Source organism: Apteryx mantelli, chromosome 9, assembly GCF_036417845.1.
Source record: "Apteryx mantelli isolate bAptMan1 chromosome 9, bAptMan1.hap1, whole genome shotgun sequence".
NCBI lineage: Eukaryota > Metazoa > Chordata > Aves > Apterygiformes > Apterygidae > Apteryx > Apteryx mantelli.
In genome coordinates, this window is record NC_089986.1 from 11,512,745 (window position 1) to 11,531,292 (window position 18,548).

An 18,548-nucleotide genomic window follows, 5' to 3' on the forward strand; every position below is an offset into this window, starting at 1 on the left:
CCTTGGGCAAGAAGGTGCCCCTGGTACCTGCAAAAGAGATGGGTTGGTTGGGTGTGTGAGAGACCCCCTCTGTGGGACCAGCACCTGAGATGGTGCTCTGCTCCCTGGCAAGTGTGCCCAGGAGGCAGGATGACCCTCAGGACCCTCACCCAGTGGTGAGCTCCACCCCCTGTGACCATCACCTGGAGACTGGCCCCATCCGCAGCAACCTTCGCCCAGAGGTGGGCTGCGAACGCTGCCACCCTCACCCAGAGGTAACTAGTGGAGACAAGCACCCCTGGAGGGGCTGCAGAGCATGGAAAGCCCCTCAGAGCTGGGGAGGGGGCTAGGGCATGGGGGCCTGGCTGGGAAGTGGCCCCCAGGGCTGCTTCTCTAGCAGCAACAGGCGGGGAGATGCACCCTGGGTCTGCCCAGCACCCAGCCCTGGCAGAGTCATGCCCAGCCCAGCTGTGTCCTGCCCACTGCACCGCACCCCTGTGCCACCTCCTGGCACGAGCCCACCCCCCCCCCCCGGGCACCCAGGGGACCTTCTGGCCTGGGATATGGGGGGCAGGTGAGCACAAACACACACGTGTACACGTGTTTGCATGTACACGTGCAACACGTGTGCCCACATGTACCCTCAGACGTGTGCACATGCGCACTTCACACATCGGGTAACACACGTACCCCGCCTTACACACACACGTGCACACACACACACACATTCATGCAGCCCCCCCCCAGCATGCTCCCTCTCCCCCCCAAACCACATCCCCTTCCCCCAACTTACAAGTCTCCCCACAGCCCGTGCGCTTCATTCGCACCCCCCTGCTCTCACACGCTCCCACCCCTGTCCCTTGCGGCCGGCGGTTCCCGGCAGCGCCTGGCCGGGTGACAACAGGCAGAGTAAACACCCCAGCCCGCTCTGCCTGCCCCAGGTCCTGCTCAGCCCCCAGCCCCAACAGCCCACCTTGCGGGTCGGGGGGCAGCTGGATGAGGGTCCCGCAGGCCCCGTGGCTCTGGGGCCGATGCTGGCAGCCCAGCACAGCCCAGGCATGGCTGGCAGCAGCCGGAGCAGTGAGCACCGGGGTCAAACACCGCCGGGCCCCGTCTCTGCGGACGTGACATAATGCAAACGCGCCGCGCTGGCGCTGGCACCGGCACCCACAACCACTCGGCCCTTGTGTAAGTGCTGTCCCAGCTCCTTCTTCTGGGCCCGCGCCAGGCCCGCACGTGGCCCCGCCGTGCCCACTCTGTGCCCAGGTCCCTGTCCCTTCCTGCTCCCACGTGGGCACGAAAGCTTTCGCGATGCCAGGCTGGAGAACTGCAGCGCTCAGCAGTCACTTGCCCCCAACTCTCTGGTGCCAAATCTATGCGCGCCTTCATAATTAGGCAAATGAACCTACTGGGGGAAACTAGAGGGCAGCTTGTACCTGGCAAGATGCCCGCTGGACCCCAGCGGGCAATGGAGGGCCCCGAGGTGCCTAAACAGTCCTTTCACCCCAAAATGCTCCTTTCCACCATGCCAGCAGACAGGCAGTCAGCAAGAGGCCCTGCCTATGGGCAGCCTGGTGTTTTCCCCCTGGAAAGGGCAGCGCCAGTATGTCTTGCCCCTGCCAGGAGCACAGAGGGCATGAAGGCAGGGCAGAGGGGCAAACCCAGCACTGCACAGCCCCTGGGGCACGTAGGGCCCAGGCGCGGGGCAGCCACAGCTCCGGGGCTGGCGTGGAGGGGTGCAGGGGGAGTGCGTGGGGCTCTGGGTACCCCAGAAGGGAATGGGATGCTCCGGCTGTTCCCGCTGCCCGGGCAGGGCCCTGGCATGGCAGGGGGGCAGGAAGCGAGGAGGGGGCCGCTGGGCTGCGCAGCCGGCCAGACCCTGGTGCCAACTTTCCCACCTCGCCTTAGAGGGTGCAAAGTGCCAGGAATCCCGCCGCGGGGGGCGGCCGTTCGCACCCACTTCGCCAAGGTGCCGAGGGCAGCCGGAGGTGCCAGGCGGCGGGGGGAGGAGGGGGTGACCGCGGGCAGGTGGCACAGCCGCCGTCCCCCGAGGCCACCCAGGTGTGCCCACCAGGCACCCCCAGGATGTTGGTGCAAGGCAGGGGGCCGCAGGAAGCAAACCTGGGCTTCAAGGGGCGGGGGGGGGGGTCCCAGCCCCCTTTGAAGCCCCCATAAAAGGGCCCGGCATAAAGGGAGGAGAAAGTCAAAGGAACAAAGAGAGCGGCTAATCCCGGCGTGAGCAAACAGCCCCGTTTGCTCAGGGCCCAGCTGGCCCGGGGGCCGGGGGGAGAGGGCCCGGGGGTGCCAGGGAGCCGGGCAGGACCCCCTGCCCGCGCCAGCCCCCCTCTGAGCTCGGGGCAGGCCCTGCTCCCCGCAGGCCCCGGAGAGCTCCGTGCCCCCTGCCCCCTCCACTTTACACGTGCAAATTGCCAATAAACATCCGTGGGCAAACACCTCTCCCCATGCCCTGCCGCACGGCTCCCCCCGGCTCCCCCCGAGCCGCCCCATCCCCGAGCCTGGGAAAGGGCTGTGCCAGGGATGGTGTCCCAGCTCGGCACCGGGCCCCCCCCGGCTGGGCAGCGATGGGCAAAGGGGCAGGGAGGCTTGCACAGGGCACCGGGGCGAGGGTGCCCAGCCGGGCACGCCAGGCTCGTGGGCCAGGCAGAGCCTCGGAGGCGCTGCCTTGTGCCACGCTGGCCTGAGCCGGGATGAGCTCGCCGAGCGATACGCGTGCCCGCGCTGCCAGCCCTTCCTGCCAGCCTGCCCCGCCACGGGCCGCTGCCACCCGAGCCCGCGGGCACGTGCCCAGGCCCCCCCAGAGAGGGGCCGTGCTGGCAGCCGGGGCGATCCCCCGTGCCCCCTTTCGCCACCCCTTTCCCTCGCCCGGCTCGCCACCCTGTCTGCTCATGTTGGGGGGCAGCGGGAAGGGGGCACAGGGGAGGGCACCTAGCCCCTCTGCCTCCAGGCTGGCGTGTGCAGGGCGGCGAAGGGGTTAATGCCAGGCGGCCAAGCCGCAGGTGGGCGCAAGAATGAAATTCCTTCTCGCCGTCCTGCGAAGTCTGGGCACAAATATTTGCCTGCATGTCCGGTGGGGAGGGGGGAGACCACCATCGCTCTGGGAGCTTGCTAATCCCCATGCCAAACAAGCCCCCCCCCCCCCCGCTCCATACACCCCCCTCTTCCTCCCACTGGTGTCCCTCTGTGAGCGTTTGGGGAGGGGTGATTTGGGGTGGGGGGACACCGCTACCGTTGGGTGCTCCTACAAGCAGGGGACCTTCCCCTGACGGCAGGGTGCTGGGAGCGGGCACGGTGCCATGGGGCAATGGCCCGAATCTGCTTGGCAGGGCAAGTAAGGCTACTTGGGGGGCACCCCACAGCCAATGCCTTGATGCCAGCCCCTGGGCCGTGCCCGCTGGCGCGGGCACGGCCCAGGGGCTGGGATCAAGGCAAAAAGGGGCAGAGAGCCCCAGCCGTCCTCGCCATGCTGGGAACGTGGAGCCTGTAATAAGCTCCATGTGTTTGGAGACAAAAAGCAGCCACTTTCCCCCCTTCCATCACCCCAGCCCGGCTGCATCCTCTCCCTGTACCTGCCACCCCCCCAAAACGCCCCCACCGCCTCCAGACCCCCCTCGCCTCCGTCTGGGGCGGCCCAGCCCCGCGAGCCGCCTTCCAGTTGTGCAAATATTGCCGGAACGGCTGTAATCCCCGTGTCCAACGTGAATTATGAGATATTTCCACCCATTACGACAGCAGTTCCCCCCCCTCTTCCCGCCCCGCCGTGTGTGTGCGAGGCCGGGGGTGGGGGGGGGATTAGTCATGGGGCAAGCCGCGTTCGGCACAAAGCTTTGGGGAGGCCGCGGGCTCGCCGCTCCCCTCCGCGCCCCGCGCCGGGGCACGTCGCTCGGGGAGGGGGGCTGCGTTCGGAGTGGGGAGCACCCCGCGCCTTCCCGGCGCGCGCGGCACGGGGGCGAGGACGGCGGTGCCAGCGTGCCCGGCAGCCACGGGAGGCCGTGGGAAGGGGGGGCCCGGGCGTGCGGTTTCGCCTTGACCCCGTCCCCGGGGAGAAGAGGCTCCTTCCTGCCGCCCCGCGCCCGGCTCATGTTCAAAGCCCCGAGCAGACAGCGGCTAATGAGGCCAGACAATAGGGAGCTGCGTGGGGCAGGGGCGGGCAGCGGCGCTGGCAGGGCCCCCCCGTGCCATCCCAGCGCCAGGCGCAGCGCGGCACCATGGCCCGGCGAGCAGGGGGGCCGGCGGCCGTCCGGGAGACCCTCGCCCCCGGGCCCAGGGCACGTGCCCACGAGGCGCTCGGGGTTTTGGGGAGCACGGAGGGGTTTGGAGAGCCGCAGCGGTGCTAGGGCATGCGGCCGATCCGTGCCCATGTGGGCGCTGCCGGACATCCCAATCCTGCTGTGCCGTTGCCTCCTTGCAACGCGGAGCCAGGGCGCTTCGGGCACCTGCTCCAGGTAGTGTAGAACCAGGAGAGGGGCAGGGTGCCAGGTGGCCGCCGAAGCCCTCGGCGGGCTGGCCAGGGCGGCGCGCGGCCGGCCGGCTCTGTCCCCGAGCGGATCCAGCTGCCGGCAGCTGGCAGGCCCCATCGGGGCTGTCACGGCGCCAGGCCCGGCTCCGGAGCGCCTCAGAGCCGCCTTTGTGCACGACGCTCCCAGCACACATGTGCGGGCGCCGGGAACCAGCTGCCGGCACCGGGACCCTTTCCCGGCCGCGCTCCTCGCCGCCCAGGCACCCCCGGCACGGCCGCTGCCCCGGGCTGGGCGCAGAGGCACCCCGGAGCCCTGGCCGACAGCGGCTGCAAAGCGGGTCAGTAGAGCGGGTGTCTCTGCCCCACTCGGCTCCGGGCACCCGCCGGCATTTCTGGGCACCTCCGGGGTTGTGGGGAAGGGATGCCCAGGCACAGCTGGGGCACATTTCCAGATTTCCCCCCGCCTCCGTTTCCTTCCTGCCCATGTGCCTGTATTTAAGCTGCGATTTTCCCTTCCCTGGGCAGAAATGCCCAGCACTTCCTCCCCTGCTGGGCTCCCGAGCCAAAATACCTCCCTGATCCAAGGCTGGCACTGCCCGGGCTCCCTCCCGGTCCCCTGCCTCATCGTGCCATGGCCCTGTGCCTCAGTTTCCCCCTCTGCCAAGGGCTACATCCAGGCAGGTTTCCCGGGTTTCCTTCCTCCCAGGGAAAGGGGAGGGAGCTTCCCCCATCGCTTCCCCGCATCCCTGCGGCCGGGGCTGAGCCAGGAGACTGTGACGAGCTCTCGGTGCACGGAGCCAGCGCCGGATTCCTGCGCTGCGCTCGGCTCTGGCACCGGCGGGGCGGCCGGGAGCCACCGCCCACCTCCTCGCCGCTCGGCCCCGCGGCTCGCGCCTCGTCTTCCCGAAGGGCCGGAGACACGCCGCGGCCTGGCACCGCGCTCGGCGACGCTGGCACCGCCGGGCCGCCCCCGGCCCTCCCGTGCCCTCGGCGCCGCCACATCCCGGGCCAGCGGGGACGCCGGGAGAGAGGAGAGGGGACAGGTCGGTGCCACCTCCGCTCAGCGGGGGCAGCGGGGAGGGCGGGGGTTTGGGGGGGTGCCACCCTGCCTGGGCACGGCCCCTGGCACGTGGAAAGCTCTCGCAAGTGGCAGGGTGTGGGGCCGGGGCTGTGCCCCCGGGGGTGTCCCCGGGCCCCCCGCTGGTATCCCAGCCCTGCAAAACGCCAGCGCCCCGTCCCGCCAGGGAAACCCCGGCTGCTCCTCTCGTGCCAGCTGCGCCCGCCTCGTGCCAAGGGAGCTCCCTGCCGCGGGGACACGTCCTGGGCAGCGGGGCCCCCACGCCGTGCCCATGCCCTCCCCGCACAGAGGTGCCCGGTGGAGCGGTGCCCTGCTCCGATGGAGACGGGCCAAATCGGGGCAGGGAAGGGGGCCGGGAGCCCGTGGCCGTGCCGGGGGCGGGCAGCCCGAGCCCGGGTGGTGCGGCGGGGTGGCGGGCACGGGCGGCGGGCCACGGCGCCCCTTGAGCCGGGCACAGCTTGCCCGCTCGCCGGCGGTGCGGAGGCCCGGGAGGAGCGTTGTGGGGAGGTATGGGCCTGTTGTGCTCCAGCTGTGCTGTGTTTCCCTAGCTACACCGTGCAGCTGGCCGGGTGTTTGTACCGCCGAGAGTTGATTTTGGCAGCCCCGCGCCTCCCCCTCCTTCCCTCCCCGCCCGCCCGCCACACACCCGGCACCCCTCCCTCCCACCTTCGGCCCCGCTCGCACGGGTGGCGGGCCGCGGGCACGGGTGGCACGCGCTGGCCCGCTCCCCACGGCCCCTCCTGCCCCCCCCGGCAGCGCGGCCGAGGGGGCAGAGCGGGGCTCGCTCCCCTTTGGCCAGGCTTCGTGCCTCAGTTTCCCCAGCTGGATGATGCTCTCTCCAGGCCTCTCCATGGTGTCTGCTAGCTGCCCGCCGCCACTGCCCTCGCCAGCCCGGGCACATGTGGGCGAAGAGCAGGATTGGTGCTGGGTGCTGCTCCCTCAGCCTCCTCCGCAGCTCCCCCCTCCCTTCCCTGGGCAAGGGAACCCAGGCGTCCGGGCTCCTGCCCCCCCTCAACCTCTACTGCAGGCGGGCAGGAGCCCGGGGTCCCGCTGTGGCACCTTCCTCTGCCTGGGGTGGGCAGCGGCCGGGGGGGCTTGGGGGTGTCAGCAGGACAAGTTGTGGGGTGCGTGTGAATCTCTGACTTTCTGGGGTGCAGTGTGGATTTGGGGGTGTCCAGGGAGCAGTGCAGGACTGTGGGGGGGGGGCGTCTCTGGGGCTTGGGGTGTTACATGGAGGGGGGACATCCCCCGTGGGTCCGGGGGGCTGGGAGATCCTTTAAGCTGGGGGTGCTGCAGCACTGGGGGTGCTTCTGGGGTTTGGCTGGGGCTTGAGGGCACCAAGCACTGTGCGTGCAGGCAGATGTGAGGGTCTGGGGCTCCCGGGGTGCTGCATGGACTCGGTGGGTGTGGGGGCTGCCCTGGGGGCTCGGGGTGCAGTGTCGACTGCAGGGGTATCTGGGGGCTCTAAGCCTGGGGGTGCCCATGCTCTGGGGGGGGGGGGCTGCGTGGATGGGGAGGTCCCTGGGGGAGGGTATGCCGGGGGGGCTGTGTTGAGGGGGGCATCCACAGGGGCCAAGCCTGGTGCGGCTGGAGGGGGTCCAGAGGGGCACCCCATGCTTGGGGACGGGCATGTGCGCGGGGGTGCCCTCAGGGTGCCCAATGCCCGGGACACCCCATGCCCTGGGGGGGGGGCATGTGACTAGGGGCATCCTTGGAGTATCCCATGCCCTGGGGGGGGGGGGGGGCATGTGACTAGGGGCATCCTTGGAGTATCCCATGCCCGGGGGGGGGGGGGGCATGTGACTAGGGGCATCCTTGGAGTATCCCATGCCCTGGGGGGGGGGGGGGGCATGTGACTAGGGGCATCCTTGGAGTATCCCATGCCCGGGGGGGGGGTATATGGATGCGGGATGCCCGCAGGATGCCCAGTGCCCGGCGTGCCCCGTGCCGGGGGGGGGGAATGCGCGCCCCCAGGACGCCCCCCGCGGGGTGCCCCGGGGCGGCGGGGGGGCCGGAGCGCGGGGGGGCGCGTCGCCCCGGCCGGCCGCTGCCTGCGCCTCATTAGCGGGGCCTTTGTTTGCACAGGGCTCGCAGCTCCCGCTTGCCCATGCCGCCGCCTATAAAGCGGGGCCGGGGCCGGCGGCCGGGCAGAGGCGGCGGCGGCGGCAGGGGCAGGCAGCGGCCGGCCCCCCCTCCCCGCCCCCGGACGCCTGGGTCCCCCGGCCGGCCGGCACCATGCGCGCCGCCCTGCTGCTGCTCGCCCTGCTCGCCCTGCCCGCCCGCGCCGCCCGCCCCAAGCTCGCCCTGCCCATCCGGCCCGACACGGACCCGCTGCCCCCCGGCGGGGCGGCAGGTAGGACCCCTTCGGGCACCCCCCCTGCACCCCCTTCTTGCACCCCTCTCCGTGCATCCCTCCCCGGCACCCCCTCCTTGCACCACCCCTTCTTGTACCCCCTCCCCGGCACCCCCTTTCTTGCACCCCCGTCCTTGCATCCCTCCCCGGCACCCCCGTCCTTGCACCCCTCCCGGCACCTCCTTCTTGCACCCCCGTCCTTGCATCCCTCCCCACACCCCCTTCTTGCACCCCTTCCCCGCACCCCCCTTCTTGCACCCCCCCCTTGCATCCCTCCCCGGCCCCCCCTTTGGCACCCCCTCCCCGCGCCTCCTCCTTGCACGCCCCCTTGCATCGCTTCCCCGCACCCCTTCCTGAACCCCGCTCCGCGCCCCCCGGCTGGCCGGGCCGGGCCCCGCCGCCGTTCGGGCCCCCGGGGGGGCCGGGGCCGGGGCCGGGGGTGGTGCCGCCCGGTGCCCGCCCCGCGGGGCTGGGGCAGGCGCGGGGGGGCCGGCCCGGCGGTGATGGGGGCGGCGGGGGGGTCTCGGCAGGCTGCGCCTTCGGGGGGCACTTCTACGCCCTGGAGGAGACCTGGCACCCGGACCTGGGGGAGCCCTTCGGGGTCATGCGCTGCGTTATCTGCCACTGCGAGCCGGTAAGGGCCCCCACCCCACCCCTCCCGTCCCGACCCCCCAGCTCCCAGGCTGCCCCCAGGGACCCCTCCTCCCCCCCGGGTTAGCAGTGTAGGGCAGGTGCCCCTGGGGAGAGGGGCTGCGAGGGGGGAGATGGCCCCCCTCACTCAAGAACCCCCCCAAGGAGAGGGGGTGCAGGGATTCCTCCAGCCAGCTGGACACCTGGGTCCCCCCCCTCCCCCGGCAGTGGGGAGGAGAAGGGGGGTCTTAAAGGATCAGGCTTCATTCCTCCTCCTGGGGGATCGACCCCGGCCCCCCCTCCTTCCGAGCAGCCCCCCGAGGCTGGGGTTGGAGGCGGCCGTGCACAGCTGGGCAGGGGGATGGGGGCCGTGGGGAGGGGGTCCGGGCTTGGCCGCTGTGCAGGCAGCTGGGGGCTGCATGCAAGGTGTCCGCAGGCAGCTTGCGGGGGGGGGGGGGTCCAGATGGGCTGGGGTGAGGGGGCTCTGTTGCCCTGCGCTGTGCCACCCCGCTTGCCCCGGCGGGGGCAGTGGTGCCCTGCGGAAAGGGGGGATGCTGGGTGCTACCCATCGCCGGAGGCGGCTCGGAGATGCCCGTGTCCATGGCACAGCTTGGCTCCGCTCTCCCGGCTGCTCCCCCCCCCCTCCCCAGCAGAGGAACCGCCGAGGGAAACCCCTGGGCAAAGTGAACTGCAAGAACATGAAGCAGGACTGCCCCGTGCCCGCCTGTCCCAGGGCCACGCTGCTGCCCGGGCACTGCTGCCAGACCTGCCCCAAAGGTGAGGCTGGTGTGCGGCCGGGTGCCGGCGGCTCCCTGCCCCTGCCTGGCAGCGTGCCCGCTCTGCCAGCCGCCTGCCGGGCTCTCCCCTCGCGCCGCTTGGGTCTCTCCCAGCAGCCAGGCTGGCTCGGCACGGAGCGGGGCCAGGGGGTGCGGGAAGGGGGTCCTGTGCCCTTATTGGGGTGCCATGGGGTGCCAGGGTGGGGGAAGCCCCAGTGGGCACAGCCACCCCCAAACCACCCTGCGAGGGGGTGCAAAGAAGGGGCACGGGGCTAACCCCCCCCCCCATCCCTGTGCCCTTCCCAGCGCAGAGCCCTGCAGTGATTTGCAGGGCGCATCTAAGCCTGTCTAGGGAGGGGGGATTTTTTTCCTGCTCTCGAGCCCAAGCAACCTGGTGCAATCTCCTTCCCGCTGTGCCCACCTGCGCCAGCCTTGCCAGGCGCCCCGGAGAAGAGCCCCGAGTCGCCCTTCGACACCTTCGAGTACTTCCAGGACAAAGAGGATGACCTGGACAAGCCCTACAACGACCGCTCCTACCTCAGCTCCGAGGGCCTGGCCCGCGACGATGCCCGCACGGGTGAGCCGCGCCGGCAGCCGGGAGCGGGCGCAGGCCAGTATCGCCCGCTTTCTCCCCGCGGTAATCGTCACCCCCTTCCGCAGAGTTCGTGGCCTTGCTGACGAGCGGCCCCGAGCCCTGGCGCCCCACGTCCAGCGCGGTGGCCAAGGCCCGGTTCACCCTCCTGCGGTCCTACCTGCTCTTCTCCATCAGCTACGAGCGGTGAGTCCCGCCGGGGTGCCGCGTGGGGTGCGCCCTGCCCTGGCACGCGTGAGCATGGTGCAAAGGGCGTTCGCCTAAAAAAGGGGGGCGCAATGGTGCTTGTGCCTCAGTTTCCCCTCCGATTCCCCCCCCGCGGGAGCCAGGTTTGGCAGTCTCGCGATGCCCCCCTGGCGGGGTGAAACGGGGGTTTGGGGAGGGGGCGAGGTGCTGGGGGTCCTGCTCGGGCGGGCAGCTGGGATTTCAGCACACCCACGGCGCCGGCCTGGCCCAGCCTCACCCCTTCGCCTCCAGGTCTGGAGCAGGAACAAGCGGGAAGGGCTCCGGGGCCGGAGGAAGCGGGCGCAGCGGGGCCGGGGCGCTGTGCCATGTGGTGGCCTCTGCCCGCGGGTATCGACGGGGCGCCCCTAACCACCGGCTGCCCTCCCCACTTGCCCACCGGCTGCCTCGCCTCTCCTCTCCTCTCCCTCCCTCCCTCCTTCCCTCTCTGGTTTCTTCTCTTCTTCCTTGCTTCCAGGCCCCTTTGCATAGTAAAGTGGTGACTAATTTCCAGCTCCGACCGGGAAGCCAAATGGAGCCGAAAACGCTCCTAATTTACAGCCGGGCCCGACCGCTCGGCTCCCCGCGGGTCCTGCCCCGAAGCCTTTCCAGGCGGGGACCTCCCCCCCTGCGCGGTGCCAGCTGGGCGAGGGGGCCGGGGCGGTGGAAGGGGAGCTCGTGCCGCCCCCGGCGCTGGGGGGCAGCGGCCCCCTCCTCTGCCTTCTCTTGGCCACCCCAAATCGCCGAGCAAACTGCTCCCCGGCCCCGACGCCGGGGCGACCCTGCGGGCGGGGGGCCGCCCCCGCGGCGAGGAGGGGTCCGCGGCGCTGAGCCCTCCGCCCCCTTGGTGCCCGCAGGCTGGGCCGCCCGAGCCGGGTACGTTTCAGCGACGCCGAGGGCAACGTGCTGTTCGAGCACCCCGTGCAGAAGAGCGCCGCCCCCGAGGACGGCATGGTGAGAGGGGCCGGGGGGGGGGGGTGCACCGCGACGCCCCGCTCCGCGCCCCCTTCCTCGCCCGGCCGGGCCGCGCGGCGCCCCCCGGCCCACCGCTGTCCCTGCCCGCAGCTCTGCGGCATGTGGCGGACGGTGTCCAAGGCCAACGTGCAGCTGCTGCGCAGGGAGCAGCTCCGCGTCGTCCTCGTCACCCGGGCGCAGCCCTCCGGCGAGGTCCACGGGCGCATCCTCAAGCACCGGGCGCTCTTCGCGGGTAAGGGCTCCCCCGCGCGCCCGCCGGCCGGGCGCCCGCCGGGCTGCCGCGACGCCCCTCACGCCCCCTCTGCCCGGCTCCAGAGACGTTCGGCGCCATCCTGACCTCGGCGGACCCCGCGCACCTGGGCGCCGGCGGCATGGCCATGCTGACGCTGAGCGACACCGAGAACAACCTGCACTTCATCCTCATGGCCCGAGGGCTGCTGGAGCCGGGCGCCGGGGGTGAGAGGGGCGCGGGCGCCCTGCGGGGCCCAGGGCAGCCGTGGGGGGGTGTGCACGGGGTGGGGGGGGGTGGGATGGGATGGATGTGGGTCAGGGGGTGTGCATGGGATGCACAGGGGGTCAGGGTGTGCATGGGGGTGTGCGTGGGATGCACAGGGGTCAGGGTGTGCGTGGGATGCATAGGGGTTGCGGTGTGCATGGGGGTCAGTACGTGTCGGGGGACATGCAGAGGTGTGCGCGTGTGTGTTGGGAGGGGACAGGGGTCAGTGTGCAGAAGGGTGTGGAGAGGCGCTGGGGTGCAGGAGGCTCAAGGACGTGGGGGTATAGGGGGGATGTGCGCCTGGGTGCGCACGGGTCACGGTGTGCGGGGGGGTCAGAGGGAAAGTGGGGGATGGGTGCAGGGGCTTGCAGTGGGTGCAGGCTCCCAGGAACACCCACCCGCAGCGGGGCCAACCCTCTCTGCCTTGCCCAGAGTCGCCCTGGGTCCCACTGCGGGTCCGCATCCTGCACCAGGGCCAGGTGCTGCGGGAGGTCCGCGCCAACATCACTGTGGAGGTAAAGCCAGCTCCCCCCCTGTGCGCCCCATAGCCCACGGCACCCGCCGTGCCGGGGCTGAACGTCGGTGCTGTCCCCCCCCCCGGCAGGACCCCGACTTCGCGGAGGTGCTGAGCGACCTGCCGGCCCGCGAGCTGCAGTGGCTGGTGCAGGGGCAGCTGCGCATCGTGGCCGAGACGGAGGGCCGGCATGCCCGGCGCCTGGCGGGCACCATCACCACCCGCCGGAGCTGCGACAGTGAGCGTGGGCCGGGCTCGGGCACCCCAGCAGAGCGGGGGCCGCAGGGGCGGCCGTGCCCCCCGTGCCAGCCTGACCCCCCTGTGCTTTCCTCCCCGGGCTCAAGCCATCCAAAGCGTGCTGTGCGGAGCGGACGCCTTGACGCCCACCAAGACGGGGGCCGTGGGCTCGGCCAAGCTGGCGCTGCACGGGAACGGCACGCTGGAGTACCAGGTAAGGAGGCGGGCGGGTGGCGCGGGCACGGTACTCGCCCGGGCGCCCGCGCTGCCCCCGCTGCACCCTGCCCGCAGGTGCAGGTGGTGGGCACCGCCAGCGAGGTGGTCGGCGTCACGCTGGAGACCAAGCCACGGCGGAAGAACAAGAGGAACGTGCTCTTCGACATGACGCCCAGCTACAGGGACGGGCTGGTGCGTGCCGGGCGGAGGGAGGGGGGGTGATATTGGGGGGCCCAGGTGGCACCTCCCCGTGCCCACCTGCATGCCGTCTCTCCCGGCGGGCAGGCCCGGGGCGCGTGGCTGAGCCCCAGCGCCCGCGACGCCCACATGCTGCTGCAGAACGAGCTCTTCCTCAACGTGGCCACCAAGGACTGGGCGGAGGGCGAGCTGCGGGGGCAGATCGTCTCGCTGCCCTACAGCGGCCTCCTGGCCCGCTACACAGGTACGCGGGGGGCGGCGGCGGTGGGGGGGACGGCAGGGTCCCCTGTCCCACCGCCTCGTCCCGCAGCCCCGCGTGTGTGTGCGCAGAGATGCCGGTGGCGCTGGCGGGGCAGCTGGTGGCGCCGGCGGTGGGCAGCGGGGCCGGGGGGCACGCCTGGCTCTCGCTGGACGAGCACTGCCACCTGCACTACGAGATCACGGTGGCGGGGCTGGGCCGCCCGGCCGACGGCACCGTCAGCGCCCACCTCCACGGCGTGGCCGAGCTGGGCGACCTGGGTGCCCGGCCCCACCACCACCACCACCACCACCACCACAAGCGCCTGCTCAAGGGCTTCTACAGCACCGAGGTGAGGCGGGCGGCGGGCGCGGGGCGGGGGCAGCCTTCCTCCCCGGGGTGCCATCCTCCTCCTCCTCCTCCTCCTCCTCACGTGTCCCTGCCCCTTTCGCCCGCCCCCAGGCTCAGGGGGTGGTGAAGGACCTGGACGCGGAGCTGCTGCAGCACCTGGCCCAGGGCACCGCTTTCCTGCAAGTCAGCACCAAAGCCCACCCCCGCGGGGAGCTGCGGGGCCGGGTAGGTACCGGGGGCTGCCCTCCAGCCCCCGTCCTCATCCCCCTGGGGTCCCTGTCCCCCCGGACACCATGGCAAGGGGACAGGACCAGGGCCACGCTGTGGTGCCAGGAGCCCAGCAGGCCACGTGCCCCCACGTGCTCCCCAGTGCCCCCTCCGCCAGCCACCGGCACACGGGGTTGAGCCGGGCAGCGGCACGGGCACCAGTGTCCCCCCGGTGCCGCCAACCCTGCTGCCTGCTGCTGCCTCCCAGGTGCACATCCCCAACCGGTGCCAGGCCGGGGGCGCCCGCTTGGCCCCGGGGGGGGCCCAGGGGGAGGCTGAGCTCGCGGAGGCCTCCAAAACCAGGGACCTGGAGCAGCTGAAGAAGGACCCCAACTCCTGCTTCTTCGAGGGGCAGCACCGGGCGCACGGCGCCCGCTGGGCACCCGACTACGACAAGAAGTGCTCGGTTTGCAGCTGCCAGGTAAGGGGGCTTGGGGGGGGGGGCAGCAGGGCAGCCGGCAGCGCCCCTGGGCACCACGTAACGAGCCGCGCTGCCCGCAGAAGCGCACGGTGATCTGCGACCCCATCCTGTGCCAGCCGCTCAACTGCAGCCGCCAGGTGCACCCCGAGGAGCGGTGCTGCCCCGTCTGCGAAGGTACGGGGGGGGGGGGCACCCGGGGAGCGGGGTCAAGGCAGCGTTTCCCGCGGGGCCCCCTCGGCCGGCAACCGTGCCCGGCGCTGCCCCAGCCCGTGCGCGTCCCCTCACGCCCTCCCCTCATCCTCGCAGAGAGGAAGGCCGGGCAGGAAGAGCTGAAAGCGGAGCGGGCCCGGGACAGCAGCGAGGGTGAGTCCCGGCGGGTACGGGGCGAGGGGTGGCTCCCTCCGTGGGGACTGTGCCCACTTCCTCCTCCTCCTCCTCCTCCTCCTCCCCCTCCTCCCCCAGGCTGCTACTTCGACGGGGACAAGACGTGGCGAGGCTCTGGCACCCGCTGGCACCCCGTGGTGCCCCCCTTCGGGCTCATCAAATGTGCCATTTGCACCTGCAAGGTGAGCACCGGCCCCGCGCCGGCCGGGCGGCCCCCCCGGCCCCCCCGGGGGCTCGGCACGGAGCCGGCCGCCCCCACCCGCCGCTCAGCCCGGGTGCCGCGCTCCCCGCAGGGCACCACGGGCGAAGTGCACTGCGAGAAGGTCCAGTGCCCGCGCCTCACCTGCGCCAACCCCGTGCGCGCCAGCCCCTCCGACTGCTGCAAGCAGTGCCCAGGTGCGTGCGCCCGGCCGCGGGCCCCCCTCGCGCTCGCCCCGGGCCCCGACCCCCGCCTCGCAGCAGCCTCCCAGTGCCCTCTCCCGCAGCCCCCGAGCAGAGCGTCCCCGAGCTGGCCGACACCATGCAGGCGGACGGGCCGCGGGCCTGCCGCTTCGGGCGCCGCTGGTACCTCAACAACGAGAGCTGGCACCCCTCCGTGCCGCCCTTCGGTGAAATGAAGTGCATCCTGTGCTGGTGTGTGGTGAGTGTGCCAGGCCTCAGGAGGCGCCAGCTGCCCGGGGCAAGGCGAGGTGCCCCCGTGCCCATCCCGCGTGCTTTGGGGACGGGAGGGAAAGGCGCCCGGGCTGGCGCCCTGGGGACCCGCTGCGCCCTGCGGAGCCCCGGCCGGGCTCCCCGCACCTCAGCCCCCGTTCCTCCGCCGCAGTCGGGTGAGACGCACTGTCAGCGCCAGGAGTGCCCGCCGGCCGCCTGCGCCAGCCCCGCCAGGAGAGACAACCCCTGCTGCGCCAAGTGCCGGGGTGAGTGAGCCGGGCGCTTGCACACCCCCTTGCACGTTTGCACGCTCGCCGCTGGGCACATAAGCTCACCGCCGAGCTCTCAGCTTGCACGCACCAGTGTGCTGTTCGCGCCGGCAGGCCCGGGTTTGCACGCCTGCATGTGCGATTGCAGCCTCGGCCTTTGCGTGGTCCCACCTCTGCGACCGTCCCCACCTCGCCTGCAGTGCCTGGGCAGGTGTCACCGCTTGCCCAAACTGCCCACGGTGCCCCTGGCACGTCCCCAGCCCCTCTGGGGGTTGAGCTGGGTCTGGGGCCACCCTGAGGGCTCCCAGCCCAAGCCTGGCACTGCCCTGGCACTCCTGTGCCTGTCTTCAACCCTGCCTTCCTTCCACCCCGGCTTGCCCCCGCAGCCCCGGACGCCCCCCCGGACGCCCGGGAGAAGGTCCACGATGCCACCGCGGAGGCCTGGAGCCGTTAAGCAGTGAGCCGATGCCCAGGGCTGTGCCAGCCCGCAGCGACGCCAGGCAGCCGTGCGGAGAGCCCGCGCGGTCCCAGCCGCTCGCCCCTGCCCTGCCGGCGAGGCACGGGGCGGGGGGCGCCCATGAGCGCCGAGGGGCTGGATGGGGCCCCCCCGGACACCCCGTCTCGGCGTGACGCTGGGCACAGGCGCCCTGCGCAGCACCCTGCAGGCTGTGATGCCAAGGGGGGGCCGGGTCTGCCCTCCCTGCTCACTCTGGGGGCAGGAGCAGGGCTGGGGGCACCCACCTCCGTGCCCCAACCCCCCCCGGCCGGCGGGCGCAGCGGGCATCGTGCCCACTTTGTACATAGTGTAAAATCCTTCCTCCCCCCATCTTGCTGCACCCGCCCGGCTCAGCTGGACTCGTCATGTAATTTATGGTGCCTGGGGACGGGGACCCTGATGTATTTATTAAAAACAGAGATATTGCCCACCCTGCCCCCCTGCGTCTCCCTGGCGTCAGCAGGTCACAGGGCTGCACCCGCTCCAGCCTGCTTTGCTCTCGGGGTGGGGGGGTCGTGCCCTGGCACTGCCTGTTTGGTGGCATGGGTGCTGGGGGGGGGGTGGCCGGGGTGGCACGGGGCCGTGGAGACAGTGCCAGGCCCTGGGGCACCCACGCGGGCTGGACACAGGCGGTGGGGGGGTGCGCCGGGGTCGTCGCCGCAGCCATGTGGTACCCAAGGGGGGTACCACTGCCACAGCAGTGCCTGCCCACAGGCCCCCGTCCCCGGGCCGGGCAGCGCCAGGGCATGTGGCCTCTGGGGAAGCGCTCCCCCAGTTGTCCCAGTACAGCCACACTGGGCCTTGCTGGGTTCGTGGCATCTGCAGGCGTCCCAGTGCTGCCACCCACCCTGGGATCCTCACTGGGGGACCGGGGCACCTCCTGGGACATCACTGTGCTATCCTGGGATTGACTGGGACAGTGCCAGAGATGTACTGGGCTGTACTGGAACAGGGCCAGAGCTGTAAGGAAAGTAACACTGGGCTATACTGGGACAACAACGAAGCTATAGTGGGACGGCATTAGGCTATACTGGGACTGCACCAGAGCTCTAGGGAGGGGACCCTGGGCTAGAGGTAGGGTAATGGGAGGATGCCGCTGGGATATACTGGCCCCGAGCCCTGGTGCTGAGCGGGTCTCCCACCCCACGCGTGCCCACGGCTGTGCGGGCGCCCTGTGGCAGCGCGATGCCAGGCCCGGGGGCCTCGCCGCGTGCCAGCAGCCGGGCACCCCAGGCGCAGCTGGCAGCGGCTGCGTCCTGGCACCGGGCTCCCCTCCGGAGCAGCGCGCCAGCTGCCGGGGCCGTGCCAGGAGCTGCCGAGCAAGGAGGGGACTCCGTGCCCGGGCGAAACAATGCGCGGGGAGTTCATTTTATCGCCTCCTCGCTGCAAACCGGTTCGCGTCCGGCGATGAACCTTCCCAGGCTGGCGGGGGGCATCTCCCAGCCCCCCTCCCCGGCCGTCTTCACCCACCCTTGGGGGTGCCAACGTCAACCCGGAGGGTGGCACCCGGGCAGCGAGAACCAGCCTGTTCTTGGTCCCGCGCAACCAGCCCGGCAGTGCCACGGCACCGTCTTTCCCTGCACCTCGCTCCTTGCTGCGGACGTGCCACGGGGCGCCCCGGAGAGATGGACCTTGGCGCTGCCGAGCGCCCCGGCTGCCCCTGAGCCCACTGCGGTGGTGAGACGGAGATCCCAGAGGAACGGCAGCCGGTCTGCCATGCCGGAGCGCCTTGCCCAAGGATTGCCAGTGCCAAGCCCAGCCCGCGCGCCCCTCCGGAGAGGGCTGAGATGCTACTGCCCGTCAGGTTCGGCAGCGGAGAGCGAGCGAGCTCCACCGTCCCTCAGCCTGGCAGTCGCGGGGCACTGAGCAGTACCAGGGTAAGGATGTGCTCCCTGCCAGCTTTCGGGTACCTCCGACAAGTCCCCAGTGCCAAGATGTCCTGCAGTCTGCGGGTATCCGTGGGTTCCCAATGTGCTCTCAATGGCAACACCAAGGTGCTGGGCACCCTCTCCCCAAACCACCCAAAACCCGAACCCTACACCCAGCCGGGCACGGCCGTAAGCCTGGGGCTGGCTACTGGCATGGAGTCCCCAAATACTGTTTTCTCCACTCGTGCTCTGCCGCCCAAATCCCGCTCGGGAGGAACCATGCCGAGGCTGGGGAGAGCAGGGATCAGCAGGCAGTGCCAGCCCCATGTCTGGTCACTTGTGCCCCTGGGAAGAGGGAATGTGTGTCCCCACAAGGAGCTGCACCCGAGGTTACCCTGCTCTGGGCTTTACCTCCTTCTCCTGCACTCACTCTCTGCCCACTGGGGCCACCCAGAGCTGCGGGCAAAGAGACCTGGCATGGTCCCACCGTGGGCTGAGAAGGCACCAGCTCTGGTGGGACTTCAGTGCCCTCCCACAGGAGCTGAACGTCCCCAGCCAACCCTTTCCAGGGCAGTGCCACTCCACACCAGACCAAGCAGGAGGGTCTCAGAGCCCCCTTCGCAGCCTTCTCCAGGGGTCAGCAGCCCACTGCAGGGCAGAGCCCTCTGCCCCATGCCTGGCACACCGTTCCCCATCCCAGCACCCCTGGCAGGGCAGTGCGCCCCTGTGCCCCACAGCCAGCACCCCTTTCCCCATTCCTGGCACCCTTGGCAGCGCAATCCCCTCTGTACCCCATGCCTGGCACCCCTGGCAGGGCAGGGCACCCCCCTGCCCCGTGCCTGGCAGCCCACTCCCCGTGT

The 18,548-nt window shown here is 71.5% G+C and overlaps 1 protein-coding gene and 1 long non-coding RNA gene across 4 annotated transcripts; both read left to right on the forward strand.

Moving 5' to 3' along the window:
* The first annotated feature begins 5,380 nt into the window (after positions 1 to 5,380).
* LOC136992603 (uncharacterized) lies at positions 5,381 to 7,734 on the forward strand. Its single transcript, XR_010884961.1, has 3 exons — positions 5,381 to 5,499; positions 6,377 to 6,658; positions 7,620 to 7,734. It is a non-coding gene; the product is annotated as an uncharacterized lncRNA (long non-coding RNA).
* An 8-nt stretch (positions 7,735 to 7,742) lies between these two features.
* On the forward strand, positions 7,743 to 16,243 carry CHRD (chordin). Of its 3 annotated transcripts, none has more exons than XM_067301434.1 (23): positions 7,743 to 7,887; positions 8,418 to 8,521; positions 9,168 to 9,294; positions 9,724 to 9,870; positions 9,954 to 10,071; positions 10,965 to 11,061; positions 11,173 to 11,314; positions 11,398 to 11,538; positions 12,011 to 12,093; positions 12,183 to 12,330; positions 12,437 to 12,543; positions 12,621 to 12,737; positions 12,831 to 12,987; positions 13,074 to 13,333; positions 13,444 to 13,557; positions 13,808 to 14,020; positions 14,101 to 14,194; positions 14,327 to 14,383; positions 14,483 to 14,586; positions 14,698 to 14,800; positions 14,890 to 15,044; positions 15,228 to 15,321; positions 15,711 to 16,243. In XM_067301434.1, exons 1-23 carry the CDS (start codon positions 7,770 to 7,772, stop codon positions 15,776 to 15,778), a joined length of 2,868 nt encoding a protein of 955 aa, XP_067157535.1. In that variant the 5' UTR covers positions 7,743 to 7,769; the 3' UTR covers positions 15,779 to 16,243. The 3 variants fall into 3 exon arrangements, with proteins under 3 accessions (XP_067157535.1, XP_067157537.1, XP_067157536.1); XM_067301436.1 differs by having other exon boundaries at positions 14,104 to 14,194; XM_067301435.1 differs by having other exon boundaries at positions 9,171 to 9,294.
* The last annotated feature ends 2,305 nt before the right edge of the window (positions 16,244 to 18,548 follow it).